At 37.7% G+C, this 27686-nt stretch overlaps 1 protein-coding gene across 1 annotated transcript; it reads right to left on the bottom strand.

Annotated features, from left to right (window-relative positions):
• Positions 1–17892: 17892 nt before the first annotated feature.
• LOC148025863 (uncharacterized) lies at positions 17893–19549 on the bottom strand. The gene has a single exon (XM_087693123.1). It carries the CDS (start codon positions 19352–19354, stop codon positions 17993–17995), a length of 1362 nt encoding a protein of 453 aa, XP_087549249.1. The 5' UTR covers positions 19355–19549; the 3' UTR covers positions 17893–17992.
• Positions 19550–27686: the final 8137 nt, after the last annotated feature.

Here is a 27686-nt window from a genome sequence, read left to right as displayed (position 1 = left end):
TGTCTCGCGACAAACCATCAAAACAAGCATGTTCATGGCAGTGGAGAACCCCCTGGTGTGCTCTCAGATCAAGAAGGACCACTCCCGTGAGGCGAAGGACCACTTCTCAATATCCTTTGTAAGTCGTTTTTGTGACAGAGAAGTAGAGAAGAAATTTCATTAAGTTTGGAGCTTATAGCCTTAAAAAGCTTAAGAAAAGCTTAATCCTTCAAAATCCAATGATTGGTGGTGGAAGGATGTACTCAACGGTGACCATTTTGGCCAGAACGTACCACCATCCTCAATGAATTCCAAAAATTCTTAAGCTTTTTAAAAGCTTAAAGCTCTAAGCTTTAATAAAGGCTTCAAATTCACTTAATAATCTCTTCCATAGTGGGTATTCACATTGTGTTATTCTCGAACCGGTTACAACACTCCAGCAAGCCTCTGTTCCCATCTCCAACTTGGCAGAGCTGATTCACAACAAGCAGACTATCACACGTAATTTATGTGAAAGACTTTTTTCGCTCACAAGAAGATCCTTATCAATTGCCGTACCCGAGAAAAGCAAGATTGTAGAAGCAAAAGCTCTTTTTTTTTAAAGCAAGCCTTGTAAACCCAAATTTGAGCTACGCTCATCCTTCTAATGAGATTTCGAGTGTGTGAGGTCGTTTTAGATTTTTGCAGGATGTCCGATCATCACATGGATGATTTAATGGGCGAAGGTGATTTGCTAAAGCCGACTATGGAGCAAAAATTGGACCTAATCATGATGCAACTCCAAGAAGAGCAAAGAGCACTACAAAGTTTGCAAACACAACTGGCTACACTTCAACAATCCACTGTCAATCAAGACAGAGTGCAACCTAAAGATGTTATTTGACGTACGATTGATGCGAGACTCGATGCACAGTCTCTAAGGATAGAGACCAAGATAAGTAAAAGAAATTTCAAATGCCATACTTTTAATGGGCAACGTGATGGCAAAATTCTTCTTGCTTTCATCAGCCATTTTGATGACTATTTTCATGAAGAACAATATGCTTAAAAAGATAAACTTAAATGCGTCACTCACCATCTAGCAGATACAGCAACATTATGGTGGACTACTATCTGCAAGAGTGTTGACTGTCCCTCTACTTGGGAAGCCTTTCCAAAGAAATTTTTGCAAAATTTCCTTCCACCTCAATTCATGAATAAGCTATCAAACAGTGCGATCTCTTGCAACAAAGAGATCATGAATCCATCCTGCAATACACTAAGCATTTCTAGAGTGCCTTATTTCAACTTCGAATACTTGAAGGTATTCTTGACGCAATCCACAAGTGCAAGTATATGTCCGGTTTGCTTGGTCACTTCTATGTAAAAGTGAATATGTTCAAGCCAAAGACTTTGGAGGATGCAATTTCTTTAGCGCATGATGCGGAAGATAAAATTCGTGGATGAGAAAAGTGACCGCACCAATTTTTTATTAATGGTAACTTTGGTACAAAGCAATTCAATTCTAACTTCCGAAGATTGAATCAAAATCGCTTTGCTCTTTCTTCTTTCTAAAAACCTTGGATTTGATCTCCTACTTTACCATCAAAACAAATTCAAACCCTAAGCCTTCTCTCCAACCAAATCCCAACATACCCAAACTTCCAGCCCTTACCAATAATGCCTCCAAAGCATAACCTATAGTTTGCTACAAGTGTCATCAACCTGGTCGCTTAGCAATGAACTATCAATCTAGGAAGCCAGCTGTTCAAATCAATCACCTGAAAACAATTGAAGAAGAAGACCATGAAGATATGCCAGACTTCACTGAAGATGACGATGATATCGGTGATTCTTCAGATACTTTACTAGGTATGCCAAATCCTCATTCATTTTAACAATGAAATGTTTTGTGCATTGTCAAAAAAAGATTGTTTTGCATGATGATGAAAGCACACATGATTTTATTTTCACAAAGTTGGTAAAAGAATTGAATTTACCTACTGTTCCAACTCATTATCGCATAAAGGTTGCATTCTTAGGTACTAGATACACTGGTACACAAGAAGTTCATGACTTAGAGATTAAAATTGGTGATTATATTGAGCACAGAAATTTCTTGGCTATGCCTTTAGCAAACTAGTGATATTATTTTAGGAATGCCTTGGCGTCACAAATATAACCCTGACATATCATTCCACACATTCCATGAAAATTCATTTTAAATGAAACCAAATCACATTACATGGATTGCACACCTTTGATAATTTTCCATTGCTTAGTCACACACAGGCTAAACATGCAATGAGAAAAAATAGTAAATCATATTTAGTATGTGTGAATGAAATTGAAGCTAAGAAAAATCATATGCATCCTAGGCATGCACAATTTCTTTCATAATTTAGAGGATTTTTTTATGTTAATTTACCACCTGGTTTACCACCTACATATCCTAAAGACCATAAAATAGACTTAATCCTAGGTTCTCAACCACTATGTAAAGCACCTTTTAGGCACAATCAAATTGAACAGAAAGAAATCCAAACTCAAGTTGAAGAGCTATTGAACTGAGGACTCATTAGGTCGCCCAGTAGTTCTCCTTTTGGTGCACCTGCCCTATTAGTCAAGAAGAAAAATAATACCTATAGGATGTGCATTGACTATCGTGCCCTAAACAAAATCACAGTTAAGGATAGATATCCAGTTTCGAGGGTAGATGACCTCATGGTTAAACTACAACGAGCCACTATTTCTAGCAAGATAGATCTCAAATCTGGATATTATCAAGTATGATTGGATACACCTGACATTTTCAAGACTATATTTAGAACTCAGTTTGGTCATTACAAATTTCTTGTCATGCCTTTCAGTTTGACCAATGCACTAGCCACATTCAGTCGTATGATGAATCACATATTTTTAAAGTATAGGAATTGTGTAATTGTTTTCTTTGATGATATATTGGTTTTCAGTAAGAATGTAATGAAGGAGACAGGAGAGAGAGAAGGAGAGGAGAGAGAGTGTGTAGAAGAGAGATAAAGACTGCAAGAAGAGAGAGAAAGAGGGTGACGAGGAGAGAGAAATACTAGGAGTAGAGAGAGAAAGACAAGAAGAGGAGAGAGAAATGGCTAGCAGCCATGGAAGGATAGGGAAGAAGGTGAAAAAGGTGAAAGGACAGATGTATATTTATCAAATGGTACCATGCCAATGTCCTTCACACCTTTTATACCTAGGTCAGTGTGACACTAGGTATTTCCCTCCATTACAATCCATCCCTGCTTGGATGTTTTTGTCCCAAAAACAAAGAAATGAGGGACTTATTACATGGGTAAGGAAATTGTAGTGGAGAGAATATGGGACTCTATGCAGGTGTACAAAGATATTACAATCTCCAAATCTTCATATGGTAGGTTATGTATATGGCTGCAAGCATACTATCAAATGCATACATAAATTGTGGAACCATAGGATGATGACTTGATGCATTCTTCTACAATCATGAATTGCAACTTGATAGAATAGCCACGCTGTCATATAGACCCTGCTGTAGAAAAACTGCCATAAGTTTGGGTAGGCTGAGCCAAACCAAGCATTTAATAGCTCTGTAGAAAGCTCTTTTAGTGTACTATCAGCTGATGTAAGTGGTACATATCTGTAAGCAATTCAAAATTTTAAAGAGCTCAAAACAAAGAGCTGGCAGGAAGCAAACTGCATTGAGACAGGGCACTTAACTTGCATCCTTTGCATCCAAAGATCATCATGAAGATATGAGGATTAGCCAAGATGCTTACTGACCTACATAGAGTTTTTTAACACCCTTTTGTCCACTTGGATCAAAGGGAAAAGTGACATCGCTACCATGCATTGGATCAACTTCCATAAGGTCAAAGTCAAGTATAGTTGGAAGCATGATCAGCATGGTGATATTTGTTAGCTCTTCCATAAGCCTCTCAAGCATCACCATGCTCTGTATGACTGAAGCATATGAGGCTAAAATCACCATTGCATGGACTGCATCAGCCCCTAAGTGCTGCATATTCATGGACCCTACATTCTTAGTGATGTCCAAGCATTTAAACTACATGTCTGTGGACTAAAAGGGCTCCCGCATGGGGTCACGATCATCCAAATCCACATGCTGCCCATGATCTTCTTTCTAGAATTGAAGTTCTTGTTGTGGACCCATACCAAAATGGTCTTCAACAAGATCTTGTCCATCCTTTGCATCATAATACTCTAATACCAAGAGTATTTTGGCAGTCTTTGCCCTGCATGTGGCTTGATGATTACAAGATATTGGCTTAGCACATCGATAGCATAAGCCCGCAGCATGCAATTCCCGTATCGTATCACTCGTAAGGTGTCTAATGCGTTTAGCCTTAGATAGCAATTTATACACATGCTCATCACCATCGGTCAGCTCAGTAATAGTTCTGGCATGCTACTCATAGTCATCTTGCTACTCATGTACAACAGATGGCTGTCCATGCTCATGACCATAATCCTCATGCTGTCCATATGGATGGTCATACCAATGTGGCTGCTACTCATAATGATATTCATGTTGTCCATAGTGCATATGGTAATAATAACCCTGCTGCTCATCACACGCATAATCGTCATAAGCATGTTGCCTTTGATCATTGATCCCACAGCATTGGTCATGCTGTCCATAATCTCTACGAGAATGCATGTCACAAAAATGTTCATGCTGCTGCCCAAATACATCTATTTGCTATTGCCTACTACCAAAACTTTGGTCATATTGTTGCCCATAAACATGCTACCCAAGATTGCATGATGACTGTCCAACATGACTACAATGGTGTCCTTGCATCATAGGATGACCATAAGTATGATAAGTGGCAAGTCCATGAGCATAGGTAACGACATAATGCTGGTCATAATCACTGGGTTGCTGCTCTTGCATTGCATAAGAATCTCCATATGCATGTTGTTGACCAATGTTGTATGAGCTACCATATACATGTCCATGATCATGACTTGCATAAGAACTATGTTGCTGCATAAAGGAATGTTTGTAAGCATAATCATGTTGTCCATGATAGCCATACTTTTGATCAAATCTATTGGAGTATAATCCACCCTCATGACAAGGTACGTAGCCTAGGTGTTGCCCAAAGTCATATTGTACAATACTTTGGTTATCAAAATTGCCCATATGTGATTTAGCTTAGCACCGGCAAACAACTGGCCTCACAGCACATCTCTAAGTAACTGCAATTCCATCCAAGTGTTCAATTAAGTAAACCTGCCAATGGGGTTATAGACTCCAGAATGGACCTCCTTGTGGCATTAATTCTACTGCATTAATTCTGTTGCAGATGACTGCAAGAGTTGCACCACCAGTTGATCAACAAGGAAGTCAAGATGGTCACTGTCTGGCACACAGCAGCTGCTTCTTTATCGAGCTCTCAAAGATCTCTATAGCAGTGTATACCAACTGCTTTTACACACATCAATAAGAAACCTCAATTCTGAAATGCAATAGGCATTACACTTTCTTGTCATGGCATCCCAAACTCCGTTGCATAATCCAATGTCATCTGCTCTTCCCTGCAATTTTCCAAATCATGGAAATACTCTCTACCAGACTAATCACCCAATTGTGATTGAAGCATATATTCTATCACACCAGCTTCACCAGAAGCAACTACTGCTGCTCCCTTCCAAGCCAACAGAATTTTGTTTGCACTCAAATCATATGCAAAGATCTGGCAGAAGATGCCTCTAATGATGTTGGTGGCAACCATGAATCCTTCATCTCAGACTAGTAAATTAGCAATTCATATGTGCAAGATCAATTTGGAGCCTTGCATCCAGTCCAGGTATCTCTTCACAGGGTGCACTTTCAGAATCACACACAGCTCAAGACCAAAAGTGGGTAGAATCATTGAGTGAAACTTGGAAGTGTACACCCATTTCTTCAAATAAGGAAGCAAATTATTTCACGCATGATGGCCGTAATCAAAACATTTCTACTTTTCCAGACGGTTTTGGTTGTTCAGATGAAGAGGTTTCTTCAGATTCGATCATGAGCAAGGAGATGACTGGCAGTGATCTAGAAAAAGAGAAAGATGGAAGCTTCAAAAACTTGAAACTAAGAAAGCTTGATGAGTATCTTAAGGGTACTCTTGCAGCCGCCATTTTTGAGGAAGATTTCACTGCAAAAGCTGGCCAGACTTCTTTTGTAAGGCTATTTGGGTTCAATTTTAAAAGGGTTGGTTTAGTAGGTTTTGACAAATCAGGACCTTTATCCCCGGTAAAGTGGAAGAGTTTTGGAGAATCTGTAGCAGCTGCTGCAAAGACTGCTCAAGCGAGCTCCTTGGCTATGGATGATTTGGGGGAAGATGTGTTGCAAAGTCGAGCTCATTCCATTGCGACAGGTGTCATTCTAGGATCATATGATGACTTGAGATTCAAATCTGAGAAGAAGAGAAGCTTGTGAACTAAAAGGCTCTATGGAGTCTCAAAGGATTGAAGGTTTACATGGTTCTCTTGAATGTGAAGAAAATGTGAGACCTACTTTTTCTAAGGTCTATAGCACGTCTAGTGATAGATCACCCAATGAAGGGGATCTTCAAGATGGTTTATTTGAGACCTCATTTTTCTGTTCCACAGTATTCATTTGCTGGACTTTCAAGTTCAGGGCCCAACTGTGGAACAGTGTCTGTGCCATTGTCACAGCTTGTTGCTCACAGAACCAATGAATCATCAAAACGGAGAATATTTGTAGGTTCCTCTACAAGTCACAAGGCATGCCTTCACATTCTTGAGGATCTGGGTTCTTTGTTACAGGAGGGTCATGTTACTCTCCCTCCCAAAACCAAGCAAAGTGTGAGAGATCTTGCAAATGCATGAAAGTTGAAGCTCAAGCCAGAGAGCATATATGTGTTCTTAGTTTCGAGCATGTGTCGTCTACCTGCTTCTCTTCTAGTAGGCCGCTTCTATGAGCCTTTTTTATCTTCTGTCCTTTCGTTCAAGAACGGCACATGCAGGTCCTTTCCCAATCTGTGCACAAACAAAAAGAATGCCCTCTATCCGCGACATGGCCTAACCTCATCTCAGTAGGGGAGCTTTACGGGGGCAGCCCTGGGTTGTTCTTGGACTTCCGAAGTGGTGCAAAATCAAAAGGTGCTACTCGAGCATTGGAGGTTCATCCTCTTTTCTGGCTTTGCTCCCACAGGCTCAACTGTGCTCCTCTTTGAGTTCCTTCTTAGTGGCAATGAAAGAAAAACGGGTGTTCAAAGCTTTTGAAGCGGCTTGCTTGTGAGACAAAGAATAGTTGGGGGGTAGGAAGTGCAGCAAATCAGTCTCTCGTCTGACTTGACCAGGCCCCATGGTCTCCTCCTGCACACTCGCCTTCCGTAATGTGGCCACAGTTGGGGCAATTATGGCTATAGGGCATCGGTGATGGTGGCCGCGCTAATGGAGTGCCCGTGCAAGGTCCACAATAGTCTCTTAATTTTAATTAGGGATTGAAAAGGAATTGACCTCCAATTTGTCCAAGCCTCGTGCCATAGCTTGTGTGGTCTTCAAGAAAGTTGCCATCCTTGTCTGTCTGCCCCCATTTTTTTGGTCTAATATCCATTTAAGACTCCAAGAAAGGCTGCCATCTCTACCTACAGTACTCCCTGTGTACCTGTGTGTCTGAGTAGCTAGGGTTTCTGACTAAAAGGAGACTAGTTTTGAAAATGAGGAGAGAGAAAAGAAGGATCAAAGAACTAGGCTCTGATACCAACTGTAATGAAGGAGACAGGAGAGAGAGAAGGAGAGGGGAGAGAGAGTGCAAAAGAGAGATAAAGACTGCAAGAAGAGAGAGAAAAAGGGTGATGAGGAGAGAGAGAAAGACTAGGAGTAGAGAGAGAAAGACAAGAAGAGGAGAGAGAAATGCCTGGCAACCATGGAAGGACAGGGAAGAAGGTGAAGAAGGTGAAAGGACAGATGTATATTTATCAAATAGTACCATGCCAGTGTCCTTCACACCTTTTATACCTAGGTCAGTGTGACACTAGGTATTTCCCTCCATTACAAAGAAGAAGAATGAGCATTGTGAACATCTATCTTTGGTTTTCAAATTGTTAAAAGAGAATCAATTGAATGCTAACCTTGACAAGAGTAAATTTTTCCAAACCCAAATTTAATACTTAGGTCACATTGTTTCTTCTTATGGTATTCGTGTTGATTCTAAAATAATAGAGGAAATTTTGAATTGGCCAATCTCTAAAAATGTGCATGAGTTACGTTCTTTCTTAGGTCTTGCCAGCTTTTATAGAAAATTTGTGAGAAATTTTTCATTGCTTGCATTGCCTTTGTCGAAATTGTTAAAGAAATGTTTCAACACATTTCTTTAAGAAATTGTTAAAGAAATGTGTTAAAGTCTTTTGATTTGTTGAAACATGCTTTAACACATGTACCTACCTTGCAATTATCTGCTTTTAATCGATGATTCTTTCTAGTAATCACTCATGCTAGCGGATCATAAATAGGAGTTGTCCTCATGCAAGAGTCACATCACATAGCCTATTCTAGTTGCAAACTTAAACCCTCTGAATTGAAGCATTCTACCTATGATAAAGAATTGTTAACTGTAGTACAAGCCTTAAGTCAATGGAAACATTATCTAATGGGATCCGAATTTATGATAAAAAATAACTAGCAAAGTATAAAACATCTCCTTAGTCAACCACAAATTTTTGACCATCATATTAAATGGTTTGCTTTCATTCAAAGTTTTCATCCACTTATCCAATACCAAGCAAGTAGAGAAAATGATATTGCTAATGCATTGAGTAGAAGACCAAGGATCCATAATATTTCCATTCTATCTTTTGATTTCCTTATTCCTATGAAGGATACCTATGACCATGACCCTAGTTTTCAAGCTGATTGGAACAAATTAGTTGCTAATAACTGGATTCCAATTGATTATTTGTCTTATTCTAATGGATTTCTGTTATATGAGAAAAGATTGTGTGTCACTGTTCAATTTAGATCATTTGTGTTGCACGAAATTCATTGTCCTCATATCAATGACATAGAGGTATTATTTTCACTTTAAGAACATTGGTTGAAGATTTTTACTGGCTACAAATGGAATCTGATGTTTCAAACTTTGTTTATGAGTGTTTAATTTTTCAAAGATTCAAGCGACACCATGGTAAGAAATATGGTTTGTTAATGCCTTTACCAATTCATGAACATCCATGGAAACATATTTCAATGGATTTTATAACTGGTTTGCCTAATACACAAGCTAATCATGATATGATTTGGACTACAGTAGATCAATTTAGCAAACAAGCATATTTTCTACCATGCAAGAAAACATTAACTGCTTCTCAAATTGCACAATTGTTTTGGAAGACTGTTTTCACTAACCATGGTTTGCCAACAATTATTATTTCTAATCATGATTCTAGATTTTATAATTATTTTTTGACTACATTGTTTGCTAATTTGGGTGCTAAGATTGATTTCTCATCCTCATTCCATCCTGAAACCAATGGGCAAACAGAAGCTACTAATAGTACAATTCTAGATCTCTTGCGTGCATATACAGTTTCAAAACCACAAACATGGGATACACATTTGCATCTACTTCAATTTGCATACAATAACACACCACATACAGCTACTCAAAAAGCACCTTTTGAAATCATTTATGGACATAGATTGCCTACACATGTCACATCATTGTCGAACAAAGTTAAAGCTATTGATGATATTACCAAAATGCATGCTACTATTTTTGCTCAAGTTAAAGATATGATTGTGAAAGCCCAGCAGTCATACACTAAACAAGCTAATAAGAAAAGAAAAGCCATGAGTTTCAATGTTGATGATTATGTTTGGTTATGTATTGAAAAGAGAAGATTGCAAAGTGTTGATAAACACCCTATTGTTAAATTAGCACCTAGTTTTTATGGACCTTTCAAAATAATTCACAATATCAATGACAATGCATTTAAATTAGAACTACCCCAATATTGGAAGATCCATATTACTTTTCATATTAGTTTGCTACAACCTTTTAAAGGCCAATTATCTATCCACCCTGTCTATGAAAACCCTCCTTTGTTAGAAGAATAAACTAAAATCCTCGAACCTAAAACTATTCTAGATACTAACTTTATGACCACTAGAACTAGCCGTAGATATTCTAGATATTTTGTTAAGTTTAAAAATCATCCTGTTGAGGATGCCCAATGAATGCACGCCCATGACCTCTAAGTGCTTACCTCTCACTACTCGCTCCACATTGAGCTAATAGCAATTGAGGACAATTGCTATCCCCCCCACCCCACGGGTATGATACCATGAGGCATATTCCACGGTGGATTCCGTGAGGTTTTTTTGTGGATTCCGTAAAACTATATTTATTTGTCAGGGCTCGTACACAAGGTGGATTCCTTGTACGAGAAGTTGAGAGGGACGCATGTCCTTTTCAGGCAAGCATCAGATTAATTTAATGTGTACGTGGGTGATTTCGCAAAATACATATCAAATTAATAGATGTTTATGAGTTTAGAGTGCGCACTCGTATTAAATTAAGGTTAGTAGGACACAGTTCCAACCTATTTAATTATTTTGTAGGTGAAAACTGCTAGGTATTCACTTTTGTGGATTTTATCTTATTATTTTCTAACAATTGTGAATGCTTTAGTTGATGTGTAGAGTAGGTGGCGGTAGCATTGGGTAGCACCAAGGGATGGCATGAATTCAAAATACCTTTAAAATTTACTATTTTTGATGGGCGCATGTCTTATCACTAAAGGCGTGGCACCAATATTTATTTAGGTACGCTTATTTATTAAAGCATTTGACAAACATTTATTACTTTGTATGTACATAGGCGCTCGGTTAAATATTCCATTATTTGGTATATGTATTTGGACACAGCACCCCAACTTTTGGACGCCCAAACACCTTACTTTATATTTGGGCAAAAGCAAACAAAAAGCATGCTATTTGTAAAGTGAGCTATTATTGAGCTTTGAGATAAATAAATCTAAAAATGCATGCCTTGTGAAGTGCTCACACAAGGCATAGGGGGAGATTGCACCCACTTTGTCTTTTTCTCTCATGTCGTGCAACTTCTCTTTTAGCTATTATGAAGAATTGTAGAGTTCTTTGTTCTTGGGGACCTTCCAGCATTCACTATGCGCGCATACAGTACCCAATCTACACACAAATGGTATCAAAGTGAAGCTAAGATCAAAAGCTTCCAATCGCTTACCATCTCGCATGAAGGCGAAGCTCCTGGAATGAATGAGCTCTAACAGGTTATCTCGCGATGAGAATCGTCAATAGAAGCGTGTTCCTGGTGATGAAGAGCCCCGTGTTGTGCTCTCAGATTGCGAAGGACCACTCCCAGGAGATGGAGGACCACTTCTTAACATCCTTTGTAAGTTGTTCTTGTGAGAGAGAAGCAGAGAAGAAATTTCATTAAGTTTGGAGATTATAAGCTTAAAAAGCTTAAGAAAATCTTAATCCTTCAAAATCCAACGATCGACGGCGAGAGGATATACTCAACGGTGACGATTTCGGTCAGAATGTGCCGCCATCCTCAACGAATTCTAAAAATTCTTAAGCTTTTTAAAATCTTAAAGTTCTAAGCTTTACTAAAGCCTTGAAATTCAATTACTAATCTCTTCCATAGTAGGAGTTCGCATCGTGTTATTCTCGAACCTATTCTGAGACTCCAGCAAACTTATGTTTCCACCTGCAACGTGGCAGAGCTGATTCACAACAAGCAGACTATCACGCGCTATTCATGCAGAAGACTTTTTTCGCTCGTAAGAAGATCATTATCAATCGCTGTACTCGAGAAAAGAAAGATCATAAAAGCAAAAGCCTTTTTTTTTAAAAGCAAGCCTTGTAAACCCAAATTTGAGCTACGCTCATCCTTCTAACGAGATTTCGAGTGTGTGAGGTTGTTTGAGATTTCTGTAGGATGTTTAATCATCACATGGATGATTTAATTGGTGAAGGTGATTTGCCAGAGAGCCGACTATGGAGCAAAAATTGGACCTAATCATGATGCAACTCCAAGAAGAGCGAAGAGCATGACAAGATTTACAAGCACAACTGGCTATACTTCAACAATCCACTATCGATCAAGACAGAGTGCAACCTGAAGATGTTATTTGATGTACAATTGATGTAAGACTCGATGCACAATATCTCAGGAAAGAGGCCAAGATAAGTAAAAGAAATTTCAAATTCCGTACTTTTAATGGGCAACGTGACAGCAAAATTGTTCTTGCTTTCATCAGTCAGTTTGACGACTATTTTCATGAAGAACAATATGCTGAAAAAGATAAACTTAAATGCGTCATTCACCATCTAGCAGATAGAGCAATATTATTGTGGACTATTGTCCGCAAGAGTGTTGATTGTCCCTCTACTTGGGAATCCTTTCCAAAAAAAAATTTGCAAAATTTCCTTGCACCTCAATTCCATGAATAAGCTATCAAACAGTGGAATCTTCTGCAACAAAGAGATCATGAATCCACCGCACGATATACTGAGTGTTTCTGGAGTGCCTTATTTCAACTTCGAATGCTTGAAGACGTTCTTGAGGCAATCCACAAGTGCAAGTATATGTCTGGTTTGCTTGGTCACTTCTATGCGAAAGTGAATATGTTCAAGCCAAAGACTTTGGAGGATGCAATTTCTTTAGCGCATGATGTGGAAGATAAAATTCGTGGACAAGAAAAGCGACCACAACAATTTTTTATTAATGGTAACCTTGGTACAAAGCAATTCAATTCTAACTTCCGAAGATTCAATCAAAATCGCTTCGCTCCTTCTTCTTTTCGTAAACTATGGACTCGATCTCTTGCTTTACCATCAAATACAAATTCAAACCCTAATCCTTCTCTCTAGTCAAATCTCAGCATACCCAAACTTTCAGCCCTTACCAATAATGTCTCCAAAGCAAAACCTATAGTTTGCTACAAGTGTCATCAACCTAGACGCTTAGCAATGAACTGTCAATCCAAGAATCCAGCTGTTCAAATCAATCACTTGGGAGCATTTGAAGATGAAGACCATGAAGATATGCCAGACTTCACTGAAGATGACGATGATATCGGTGATACTTCAAATACTTTACCAAGTATGCCAAATCCTCATTCATTTTAACAATGAAATGTTTTGTGCATAGTCAATAAAAGATTGTTTTGCATGATGATGGAAGTACATATGATTTTATTTTCGCAAAGTTGGTAAAATAATTGAATTTACATATTGGTCCAACTCATTATCACATAAAGGCTACATTCTTAGGCACTAGAGATACACTGGTACACAAGATGTTCATGACTTAGAGATTAAAATTGGTAATTATGTTAAGCACAAAAATTTCTTGGCTACGCCTTTTACAAGCTAGTGATATTATTTTAGGAATACCTTGGCGTTACAAATATAACCTTGACATAGATTATTCCACACATTCCATGAAAATTCATTTTAAATGAAACCAAATCACATTGCATGGATTTCACACCTTTGATAATTTTCCATTGCTTAGTTACACACAGGCTAAACATGGATTGAGAAAAAGTAGTAAATCATATTTAGTACATGTGAATGAAATTGAAGCTAAGAAAAATCATATGCATCCTAGGCATGCACAATTTTTTTCATAATTTAAATATTTTTTTGCTGTCAATTTACCAGCTGGTTTACCACCTACACATCCTATAGACCATAAAATAGACTTAATCCTAGGTTCTCAACCACCATGTAAAGCACCTTATAGGCACAATCAGATTGAACAGAAAGAAATCCAAAATCAAGTTGAAGAACTATTGAACTGAGGACTCATTAGGCCCAGTAGTTCTCCTTTTGGTGCACCTGCCCTATTAGTCAAGAAGAAAAATAATGCATATAGGATGTGCATTGACTATCACACCTTGAACAAAATCACAATTAAGAATAGATATCCGTTTCTTAGGGTAGACAACCTCATGGATAAACTACAATGAGCCACTATTTTTAGCAAGATAGATCTCAAATCTGGATATCATCATACACCTGACATTTTCAAGACTACATTTAGAACTCAGCTTGGTCATTATGAATTTCTTATCATGCTTTTCAATTTGACAAATGCACCAGCCACATTCAGTTGTATGATGAATCGCATATTTTTAAAGTATCTGAATTGTGTGATTGTTTTCTTTGATGATATATTGGTTTTCAGTAAGAATGAGAATGAGCATTGTGAACATCTATCTTTGGTTTTCAAATTGTTAAAAGTGAATCAATTGTATGCTAACCCTGACAAGAGTGAATTTCTCCAAGCCCAAATTGAATACTTAGGTCACATTGTTTCTTCTTATGGTATTCATGTTGATCCTAAAATGATACAGGCAACTTTGAATTGGCCACTCCCTAAAAATGTGCATGAGTTACGTTCTTTCTTAGGTCTTGCTAGCTTTTATAGAAAATTTGTGAGAAATTTTTCATTGCTTGCATTGCCTTTCTCGAAATTGTTAAAGAAAGGTGTTGTGTATGATTGGTTTGACAATCAACAAAAGTCTTTTGATTTGTTGAAACATACTTTAACACATGTACCTACCTTGCAATTATCTGATTTTAATCGATAATTCTTTCTAGTAATCACTGATGCTAGCGGATCAGGAATAGGAGCTCTCCTCATACAATATTCACATCCCATAGCCTATTCTAGTTGCAAACTAAAACCCTTTGAATTGAAGTATTCCACCTATGATAAAGAATTGTTAGTTGTAGTACAAGCCTTACGTCAATGGAAACATTATCTAATGGGATCCGAATTTCTTATTAAAACTGACCAGCAAAGTATAAAACATCTCCTTTTAGTCAGCCACAATTTTCTGACCGTCATATTAAATGTGCTGCTTTCATTCAGTATTTTCATCCACTTATTCAATACCAACTAGGTAGAGAAAATGTTGTGCTGATGCATTGAGTAGAAGACCAAGGTTCCATAATATTTCCATTCTATCTTTTAATTTCCTTATTCCTATGAAGGATATCTATGACCATGACCCCAGTTTTCAAGCTGATTGGAACAAATTAGTTGCTAATAACTGGATTCCAATTGATTCTTTGTCTTATTCTGATGGATTTTTGTTTTATAAGAAAAGATTGTGTGTCACTGTTCAACTTAGATCATTTGTGTTGCATGAAATTCATTGTCCTCCATATCAATGACATAGAGGTATTATTTCCACTTTAAGAACATTGGTTGAAGATTTTTACTGGCCACAAATGGAATCTGATGTTTTTAACTTTGTTTATGAGTGTTTAATTTGCCAAAGAGTCAAGCGACACCATGGTAAGCAATATGGTTTGTTAATGCCTTTACCAATTCTTGAACGTCATGGGAACATATTTCAATGGATTTTATAACTGGTTTGCCTAATACACAAGCTAATCATGATATGATTTGGACTATAGTAGATCAATTTAGCAAACAAGCATATTTTCTACCATGCAAGAAATCATTAACTACATCTCAAGCTGCACAATTGTTTTCAAGCTGCACCATTTTTGCTCAAGTTAAAGATATGATTGCGAAAGCCTAGCAATCATACACTAAACAAGCTAATAAGAAAAGAAAAGCCATGAGTTTCAATGTTGATGATTATGTTTGGTTACGCATTGAAAAGAGAAGATTGCAAAGTGTTGAGAAACACCCTGTTGTTAAATTAGCACCTAGGTTTTATGGACCTTTAAAAATAATTCTTAATATCAATGACAATGCATTTAAATTAGAACTATCCCAACATTGAAAGATCCATAATACTTTTCACATTAGTTCACTATGACCTTTTAGAGGCCAATTACTTGTCCACCCTGTCTATGAAAACCCTCATTTGTTAGAAGAAGAAACTGAAATCCTTGAACTTGAAACTATTCTAGATACTAACTTTATGACCACTAGAATTGGCCGAAGATATTCTAGATATTTGGTTAAGTTTAAAAATCATCCTGTTGAAGAGGTCCAATGGACGCACGCCCGCAACCTAAGTGCTTACCCCTCATTGCTCACTCCACATTGAGCTAATAGCAATTGAGGACAATTGCTATCCCACCCTGCAAGTATGATGCCAGGAGGCATATTCCACGGTGGATTCCGTGAGGTTTTTATCCCACTGTGGATTCTATGAGGTTTTTTACTGAATTCCGTAAAACTATATTTATTTACCGGGATCGTACACAAGGTGGATTTCTTGTGCGAGAAGTTGACGGGAACGCCTATCCTTTTCAGGTGTCAGATTAATTTAATGTGCACATGGGTGATTCCACAGCGGGTGATTCTGTAAAATACATATCAAATTAATGGATGATTATGAGTTTAGAGTGCACACTCATATTAAATTAAGGTTAGGACAGAGTTCCAACCTATTTAATTATTTTGTAGCTCGACATTACTAGGTATTCACTTTTGTGGGTTTTATCTTATTCTTTTCTAACAATTGTGAATGCTTCAGTTTACGTGTAGAGCAGGTAGCTGTGGCATTTGGTAGCACCGGGCGATGGCGTGAATTCAAAATACCTAGAAGAATTACTATTTTTTATGGGTGCACCCCTTATCACTAAAGGCGTGGTGCCAATATTTATTTAGGCACGCTTATTTATTAAAGTGTTTGACAAATATTCATTACTTTGTATGTGCATAGGTGCTCGGTTAAATATTCCATTATTTGGTATTTGTATTTGGACACAATCCGATTTTTGGATGTCCAAACACCTTTATATTTGGGCAAAAGCAAACAAAAAAGCATGCTATTTGTAAAGTGGGCTATTAGTGAGCTTTAAGATAAATAAATCTATAAATGCATGCCTTGTGAAGCGCTTACACAAGGCATGGGAGGAGATTACACCCAATTTATCTTTTTGTCTCATGTTGTGCAAATTCCCTTTTAGTTTTTATGAAGAATTGTAGAGTTCTTTGTTCTTAGGGACCTTCCTGCATTCACTACACGTGCATACAACATCCAATCTGCGCACCACAAATACATATATATATACACACACATATTTATGTGCATACGCACATACATAGAGTATTGGAAAAGCAAGAAGATATGAAAATGAAAAAAATATATGGATATACATCATTTATACACTCACACACACACATACATGTGTGTGTGTGTGTGTGTGTGTGTGTGTGTGAAGAATAAGAAGAAGAAGAAGAGATAGGACATGGAAAGAGAAAGAAGAGAGAGAGAGAGAGAGAGAGAGAAAGAAAGAGTGATATAATAATATATTTGATAAGATATTACTCATTAATTCATTATTAATAAAATATATAGAGCTATATTTTAATTGTATATATGTTATTAATTATTAATTATGTGCGAGAAAGAGAATAAGAAGAAGTAATTCTCAATATAGTTTATAGATTGTCAAATATGTGGCTACATGTAACATACTTTTGAACACCAATGCAAAGTGCCATGAGAAACTAGTGAAATCATTACACGTGTGGTGTGGAACTTCAGCAATATGTAAGCCTCACACAAAAAGGTTTCTCATAACATGAGCCTGGATGATGTAAGCTATAGCCAAAGTTAGAGCAAAAATAGCAATATTATATTAAGCATGAAGGAGATTGTGGACCTCCTCTTTATATGTGGTAACCATGTCCTTGGTCTCTCTTTCTCATCCCCAAAAGTAAGGAATGCACCATCATCAGGCATGCCAAGGTAATAATAATAGAAAACCCTCTTTCTTAATTGCTCTAGCCACCAACTCATGTGTTTCTTCAAAAATTCTAATGTGTGAATCTAACTTGGCATATTGAGAAAGATGAAGATTGCAAAACATCTTTTTACATCACTCTAAGAGTAACTATGTTAAGAAATGTGTAGTTAGAAGGAAAGTTAGGCATTATGCATGTGTGATATCTTCTTTTGTTTTTGCATGTAAGGCATTGCTTTGGGATACATTGCATCTAAATGTTGTTGAAATTGTAACAATAGTCGTTATAATCCATAACCTTGCAGGATTAAACTAGGATAGAGAAAGAGGGCACAAAGGGGAAAGCACATAGAAGATCTTGGGAGTGCTTGTGGGGAGGAAGGAGGTGCCATTGATCATGGACAAGGTCATAGAGAAGGGGGGGCCAGTATTGGGGTTGGCTAGAGGTGCCAATGGTATAGTGAGCACCAGACATGCAGAGGAAGTCGCCATGGCCAGCGAAACGAGGGTCATAAAATGAGGGGCTAAGGAATTGGGTAGTGCCAAAAGCGTCAAGGATGTGGGGGGGTGTTTGTGCTACTTGGACCCAGGTGAAGAGTCCTAGGTCTTGGTGGTGGGCGCCGCCCAGGCAAAAGGGTTGGAGCTGCCAAATGCCAAATCCCTTCATGGAGATAGAGTCCTCCATGAGGCATGCCACTAGCAAGATCCGGCCGCTGGATTTGATCACGGTACAGCTCAGCAGCTCCGCGGGGCTGCCACGTGGCAGGGCCACGGGCACCTTCCACCAGGAGTCGGAGGCGAGGCTGTAGGACGCCAGCTCCTCCCGGTGGTATCTCAGCACCGCGCCTCCTAGAAGGTCCCCGAAGGTCGCCGGCCGGTCGGCTGAGGGGTATGAGGCGGCGTTGATGCCGAGGCCCTTGCGCCACGTGGCGGCGCGGGAGTCGTAGATCTCGAGGTCCCGGAGCTTGGGATCCGAGAGGATGACCGAGTACGTGGCGGGCGGTGACGATGTGGAGGCTGACATGGCGATGGAGCAGGAGGAGACGAGCTTGTTGGAGAGGCGGGAGGGGCGGGGCAGGAGGGCCAGGGCGCCCGTGAGAACGTTGAAGACGGCCACGTCATACTCGAGCTTGCCGATGAGGTGGGGTGACGTGGGCGGCGAGGGTGACGTGGCGCGTCCGCCGGCGGCGGGCATGCCCCCCTTGATGACGGCGCAGATGAGGCCCGCAGAGCTGGCGGCGAGCATGTTGACGACGGAGGGGACGATGCTCTGGGAGAAGGCGATGCGGGCGGGCAGGTCGGGAAGGGCGGCGGGCAGGCGGAAGCTGGCCCAGGCCCCGCCCCCGCGGCTGTCAGGCCGGGCAGGGCCCCTGAAGGCCACGAAGTCGGGCGCCGCCCACGAGGGGGAGGCCATTACCAGCCACCATTCTGTGGCCTGCACGCTCGACAGGAAGGCAGGAGAGGAGAGGAGAGAGTTCCAGGAGCGGCATACGAGCCTGGCTTTGGCTATGCACGGGATGGGAAGCATGCCCAGGATCCTCACCACAAGATGGTGAGGTAGAAGAGGCACGTGCAGATCCTCCATTGCTGTCTCCTGATCTCCCTTCTCTTCTCCTCTTCTGCAACAAGAGCGCTTGGCCTTGCCTTCCATCATAGCCCTCATAGCCATATCCACAACTCTCTCTCTCTCTCTCTCAAAACCACCCCCCTAGTGCAAAAGTCTCTCTCAATTGGTTTCTCTAATGCAAAATCAACCAATCTCTCTCTCTCTCTCTCTCTCTCTCTCTCTCCTGCCAAAAGCTCCCATAATCACCTTTCTCCTCTCTCTCTCTCGCTCTCCTGCCAAAAGCTCCCATAATCACCTTTCCCTCCTCGAAAGCCCTCTTAATTGGTTTATCAATCAATCAATCTTTCTCTCTCTCTCTCCTTGTGCCAAACGTTCCCACAATCACCCTCCCCCAGCCCCACTCCCCTTTCCGAGATGCCCCATCACCTTGCTTGTACCTCTCCCTACACCATCCCCATCCCTAGAGCGTACATTGATAGCTCCTTTAACACCCAATTTGATTCCACATCTCATCCCAATGTCACATATCCTTCAATCAAAGTCACGACTATCTAACTATGACTACATAAGGACTATTCCATGACGTAACACACACGCAATCAAGTGGCCTACCCCTTCCCCACCTGAAATTTTGGCGTTCTTTCAAAGGTAGCATTTCATATACTATTTGAAACTAAGGCCTTATCAAGGTCTATGAGCACGTTAGACCTATGAGGTACCTAAGAGTTACAAAAGTTCACAAGGGCTCAGGCTTAGGCTATATGTGTCTCATGATTCACTCCCCGCTCCCTCTCCCCTTTTCCTCCATCTCCCCCACTAAAGCCTCACACAACGCCTCTTACCCTAGTCATGTCACTTTGTAGTCCAGTGTTGAAGTGGAATGAGGCATGCACATCTTTTGTCACTCCAAGGTTCCACCCATAGGTGCACTTCTAAAAGGTGGAATGTTGGTGACTAAATGCAATCACATCTTTTATTTCTAATGCTCACCCATAATTGTAGAATCTGATCGTGGAATGTGGTGACTCTTGAGACTCTATGGGAGTAACTTACCCACTTGCTTATCCATTGAACATCCAAGATTGATTCTTCAAACCATTCTCTCTTTTCATCCCTCTCTTGCATGTTTCTCATATCTTGGTCTATTTGCAAGTATGTCTCACCTTAGCCCCTGACATCCCCCCTACCCCATACCCCACCCCCCCAACTTCAAATTTATAAATCTCCCTTACGTGCCTACTATCACTTGGTTTCAACATTATCTACACTACCTCTTAAGGATACCATGCATTTGAACAAGATTTGAACCTTGTCCCAAACATTTTGCTACCTTCATACTATCCCCCTAGATTTCATAATCTCATAGCATTAACTTTCTTTGGAATTCCCTTTCCACAAAGAAACAAGTGTACTTAAGCTTTATAGGTAATCCCACTCCTCTCATTCATAATCCTCTAGATGCAAAGTGGCTAAAAAATCACAATTGCGTGACTAGGCTGGGTCATCTCATGGTCAAGTTGAGGGAAGTTTCCCTAAATTTGTCTTCCATGAAAAAATCATGATGGGATTCTCCTCAAGTTTCTCTCTCAATAGTAGAAGATAATTCATATGTATTTGAATGGTAGAAGATAATTCATCTACATCTATATCATGTTGAATGTTCAAACCACAATGCACCCTTATTAACTTGTTTCATTTGCTATAACCATGTTGCATGATTTGATAAATCATGTTCTAAAGAGTAGCCCATTTTTTTCTACTAGTGCCTTCAATTTTGGCAAGCTTGATAGTCCTAAGCCCTCTTGATGTCCTCACATTTTATTTTCCGATATCTTTATAGTGTCATACAATTTTGATACTAAAGGAGGGTCTTGCATGTATTGTGGAGGTGAAGTGGATAAACGAATAGTTCAAAAAGTTCAAAAAGTTAAATTGGCCCTACAAATGTACGATTTGTGTTTAAAGGTGATATGGTCAATTTTGCCTATAGGAACCATAATAGCTCTTCTCAAAGTAACACATTGTTCAAAACCTTTTCCAAATGGTCTCGTATTTCATTGTGTTGAGGCTTGGATAAAATATATTCTAGTATGGACAATATAGTTTATTCCAATATACTCCTAACATGTGCAAATGTAATATTCTAGGAAGCACTTTGTTGTTTCTCAATGTATGATAAAAGTTGCACTATCGTAAAGGAAAAGCTCATGGACTCAATCAAATATCCTAGATGCCATTCCATAATACATTTTATGGCCATTTTAGCTACAATGACTCATTCCACATTTATTTATATAGGTATATGCATTTGGTTAGACTCATCCATGTATATTCAGCACACTCATGAAAATCAACATAATACATCAATTATTTTAAGATGTCAATTGTTTCATAGAACATCCTAAGTAGTATATATAGATGTCACTTATTATATGGAACATCCTAAATATATCTATGATCCCCTTTTGTAGATATTTTATTATTTGCATGCACATTTTTGGATTGTTGTAACTAATCAAATAAGCTAATAAGAGGGTCAACCATCTAATCCGACAAGCCATCATGGCATGATGTTGACTTAAGTAAGAAAAGTCCTATGCACTTCAACAAACATTTCTTTATTTGGATTGTAAACACTTCTTCAAGGTGATTACAACTAACTTTTAGTATGAACTAAATCTAGAGTGGATTTTTAAATTAAAGACCATTACAAGAGTTGATAATACGTGTGAATCTACGTTTACTAATGATTGTATCTTCTTTTATTGATATCCAAAAGTTACCTTAAACAAGGAGAGAAGAAAATGAGGCAAAAGTCATTATAATGAGCTTAAAGAGCTATTTCCTTATTTACGTACTATTTTCTCACACATTTCAACACAAGTTTTACATGTCTGGTTGTTTTGTACCAATATACAATAAGAAGCTATTGACACATCATTATTTAGAGTTGTTTACTACAATATCTAAGCTGGTGCTAATATAAATCACGTGGTTTGACATTTCTTCTCATATAAAGAAAAGGCATAGTATTGCCATGGGGTGTGTGAGTGTATGGCCGCGTGTGTATGCGTGTGTGGACACACATAAAGTGGTCACCATATTGAGATAATAAACTCCAATTAACATAAAAAAATTTGATCATTCTTGGCATTGAGCTTTATTTTTTAAGAAGACCTAGTACTATTGTCACAATGATCGTTCTTGAGACGTGACATTTGACCTCATAAAAAGAAAAAACAAATACTCCAATGGTAACAGAACATGTCTTTTGATTTTAAAGTTGCCAAGTTGCCAGAAAAACTATTATGAAAAGTTTCATCATAACTTATTTGTGATGTCCAAGTAATCCAATCCTAATCCTCTTTCCATATGTGTGCATGTGTGTGTCCATCTTGCACACACACAAACAAAAACATGGGTGAAATCATGGATACGGTTTGCAAAAAACACTATAGACAAGTTGATTTGAAGCACTCTAGCAAACTCTTTTAGTTGTAAAACTCAAAAAAAAAAAAACATTTCATGAAAAATATAATGAAATTGGAGATGGTTGCATTTGATCATGATATAATATGAATCATTATTCTCTCTCTCTCTCTCCATGTGTGCATGCGCGCCGCACGCGTGCGCATGCACAAAAGACAATAAACTAATAGTTGTGATCTCATAGAGTATGTAACATCACATGGGTATGTTTAACCTCCTACTCATGTCATTCTCTATGAACAAGAGAGAGGATTAAAGAAACACGTAATTTCATTTCAATATTTAAATAACCAAGATCGAGTTTATTGAAAAGGGAACAAAAGTGCAAAATTTAGAGACTAAAAAAGAATATTGTAATCAAACTGTGTCAACAAATTACAATATATTTGTTCCAATAAAATACTCCACGATAGGGGTAAGGGGGAGATCTAATACTTTATTGGCTATGTTGTTCTCCCTCTCTCTACTCAAGCACAAGGAGCCTTGTAATATTTACATATTTTATTCTCCCTCTCTCCACTCACTAGCTTTTCTATTATCAACTTCTTGATTTCGATGGGTGGAGCTATCAATGCTCCAAGAGCAACATGAGTGTGGAGCACATTGGTACTTTGTAGAATGATATTTGAGGAAGTAACCTAAGAAAACACCATGAAGATGCTTATAGAAGGTGTTGTTAGTAGACACCTATTACGTTTTGGAAAGGTAATAAGTTTGAAGATTTTATATCAACTATTAATCTTTAAAAAACCATGAATGATGCAAAGGCAAAGTCACACTAAAGTGTCGAATGTTATTTTGAAAAAGATAATATTTTTTAGGTTTCAAAATATATTATCTTAGGCACTATCCATCCATACTTATGCAATTATGATTCATTCCATTTATTCCTTGTGGATATGAAAACATAATAATTTTTGTAATATTTTGTGAGATCTAGGCTCACTTCCATTCAAATTACAATATTTCTCTATGTGTTAAATTAGGAGACTTGTGATGGATGCTATGTTGCATTAATACGAATATGGAATTTGAATCGTTTGAAAAATACGTTATTATTTTCTTATGACCGAAAAAATGTGCTACATGATATGTGAACACGTCAACAGATATAGAGACTATCGTATTGGATTAAGAAGATGATTAGTAGAAAATTTCTTATTGACAAAAGAAAGTGAAATATTCATTCGTACAAAAGAATATTCTCTTTAAAAAAATGTGATGTCAACCTCTACAACCAAGGGATTGTGAATACAAAGGTAAAGAAATGTTTTTAAAAGTTGCAATGAGCTATTCAAATATGAAATTTAGCTTAATGTCCTCTTAGGTAGATAATAATCTTAATAATTTTAAATAATTAAATATTATAGTTATAAATATTTAAAATATAAATATACTTTTTATTTTAAAACTAATTAATATTATTTATTAAACTATATGCACTTTATTTATTAGACCTTCTTTTTAAACAAATTTAATAATTAAGTAAAAGCAACTTTAACTTTAGCTTTAAATATTTAATTAAATTTAATGTTAATAAGGTTACTAAATTTAACTTTAAGTAAGATAAACTTTAAGTAAAATAAACTTTAAGTTAAAGTTTATTTTTCATTTGAATCAAAGAATTTTAGAACATATCTTAAGGATAATTTAGAAATAGAAATAACTTTGCTTGATGATTTTACTCTTCAAGTAGACTTGTTTAGGAATAGGGGGAACCTTGAATTTATTCTTCAAGTAGACATGTTTAGGAGTAGGGGGAAACTTAAAGAATAATAACAACTTCACTTGATGAATTTATTCTTCAAGTTAGACATGTTTAGTAGAAGGGAAAACTTAGAGGATAGAATTTAGGAGCAAGGAAAAACTTAGAGGATAGAACAATTGTACTTGATGATTTTATTTTTCAAGTAGACTTGTTTAGGAGTGTGGAAGAACTTAGAGCATAGAACCAACTTTGCTTAGTATCATTAGGAGAAATATGGACTCCAAAAGGGCCTTTTAGATTAGGATTTACTCCCTTCACTAATGAAAAAAAAATTGAGGTGGATCAATGGGAGAGGGGATGGTATGCACATTATATCCATAGACATTTGCACCTTTGGTTCAAAAATGTGGTTTCTCCCAAAAAGGGAGTGGTTTTCTATTTTCAAAATACAAAAGAAAAACTTTTAGAGGGATATGCCAATCCAAAAACTGGAATTTGCAATCATTTAGTTATAAAATGGTCTTTTGCACAATAGGCTCACACCACTTGCAATGCTCCAATATTTGAGCATCCATGTAGTATGCGACACATGGCCACCATCCCACCCACTTGTCCATTGGGCCTACATCTCTACCATGCTGCAGATGAACTATATGTACATCGATTTTGAGCATTGTTTTGTGATGACACACTTAGGGTGCACTATCCTTTGATTCATGTGGTACTATGCAAAAACATGTTTGCATTCCTTGAGCAGATTATTTGGTAGGCCTTTGTTGATCATGGCAATCCTTGACCCTTTTGGTGTGCCTAGATCTATTTGTTCTATAGTATGGATATATTTGTCAATTCAACTATTTTCTTTATTTCCATAATACTTGGCATTAGTGTAGTACCGGATCACAAGTGGTTTTCAACCAAACCCACGATTGCCTTCATTGGTGTCCCAATCATGTAGAACCTTTGCCACCTTCAATGAATGTCTTCATCAATATTGTCTACATCCAACACCAAGAGTGAAGTCACAAAGCTTTGTTCCCTTGATCTTGATTGACATTTCTTCCACTATTCTTGTTTGCTTTACAACCTGATAATCTAACATCTAACATCTATAGCTAGAAATATGCTCTTTTCATTTCCAATCCTAGTCTTTTATTGTATTGTTTTAACATAAAATGAGAATACAATTAACTTTTGATCTCTATTTACGACTATACTATTACTTTTTCTCCATTGTTTCCTTACTTTTAAATCCACCATTAGTATTGATACATCCCTTATATGCATGCTTATTATCTCATAAACTAAGTTTTTGTCTCATTTTTGTGCTTACACTTCTCAATTGTTTCGAATGCTTCCATTAACCTTGATAATTTTACTATCAAGTAATGATAGTATTTTAATGTCGTTGTTCCCCTTCCTACTTATAGGTCCTTTATATTTTTGAGAAAGATAGTGCTAACTTGTCTTCAATAATGTATTATCTGGCCAATTCAACACCATTCCTTCTTATTGTTACCACTATTGATATGGTCATTCTTACAATTGGAGGGACAATTAGCTACTCTTAAGCTTTTTTCTTAGCTCCATTTTGGAAATTCTTAGTAAACTGGTATGGCTCTGCACATTCATGAGAGTAGAATGGCATCTGTTAAAAATCTTATATGGGTAACCATTCCCTAGTCAAGGAAGATACTTGCATAAGTGTTTTGTGTAACCTAATCCATTCAAACCTGGCATAGTAACCTTAAGGATGCCACAAGGCTTTGCAAACTCATCATGTCTTTCATCTAACTCTTTATTAATAGCCTATAGTTGTATTCTCTTGTTTCTTGATTCAAGTCTACTACACATGCTTTTATTGATGTCTTGCACGCATTTATACAGATAGCCCCCTCAATTGATCTCTTTGGTCTTTAATTCATTGTGATGTCCTATGTGTTCCCTTTTGGAATACATCAAGGCACATCTATCTATATATTGAATACCAATCATTCTTATGTTTTCTCTTTAATGAAATTCATTTCTACGTTGTATGTATTCATGTCTACCTCATATGGATGCACAGAATCAACCTCGAATCAACAATGGAGAAAGAAACTAATATTTTATAACACATTCTAAAAAATTAATTGCAACATCACATGAATTTAAAAAATTGATTATTGATATATGATGAATAGAGAACAAGGGAAGCTCAATATCATTTAGTGTCAAAGAGAAGTACATCATGGGTTAAATCTAGGAAAATCATCAAAAGTGAAAAAAAGCTCAACTATACATGAGAGACATAAATCGCTACTAGCTTTTGCACTCACAACCCTATATACATGTCCATGATCCTTTCTTCACCATGCAAGAGTAAAGGAGGAAGAGTCCGAGTGAGGAAGTGAGTGGAGAGAGTGTGTGATTAAGGGAGTGACATCATCTATTTTTTTCAAGAAAGATTGAGAGTGCCCAAACATATTTCTTTTAAAAAAGGGGTTATTTGACACCCACCATGAAAGAAGCAACACCATTGTTACTTACATCACATAAGCAACACACAAAAGTGATGCATTTGCATGCTACTTATGTGACAAAAATGACATCATTGCAGCCCTCATATTATTCTAGTGTTGTGAGATTACTTAGGATTTTTGGGTAGATCAAACTCTTTGTTTATAGTTATAGGATATGGGAAGGTTTCCATTCATTCAATCTATATTTCTTGATGCAAATCACATCATGTGAAGTTGATTAGGGAATATTAGTATACATATGCATTATTTTGATAACATTCTAACAAATACTTAAGGATTTGTCATTCCACATAGTTTGCTATCACTTATCTAGTTCTCCGTAGATTGAAGGAGGTGAAATATGTGCTTTCGAAGACTATTGCAGGTAGATTCTAGCATGCTTGACTTGCAAATACTTCTCAATATATTGGTTACATGAGAAAGTATGTCAGAGAGATTTAAAGCAACACATTTTGGTAGAATGTGGAAAGGATCATTAACTTGGTAAAGCCAATTGTGCTCCGGTTGTGTACAGTTGATGAAGAAAACATCATAATGTGACATATCTACTAGCACTTTCATGAGGCGCTTGAAAAGGTAGAGGAGCTCGTGTCTTTCACATCACATGAGAAGGCAAAGATTAGGTGAATTGCAAAATCACAAAGGGAAAATATGTATACCATTGCATGATACAAGGTTTGCCTTGGATCTGAAGTTTCAAGATTTCCAACAGTCA

This window comes from Lygodium microphyllum, chromosome 14 (genome assembly GCF_053477565.2).
Source record: "Lygodium microphyllum isolate KBCC chromosome 14, Lygodium_microphyllum_v1.1.10, whole genome shotgun sequence".
Classification (NCBI taxonomy): Eukaryota; Viridiplantae; Streptophyta; class Polypodiopsida; order Schizaeales; family Lygodiaceae; genus Lygodium; species Lygodium microphyllum.
This window is presented reverse-complemented; position numbering and strand designations above follow the sequence as displayed.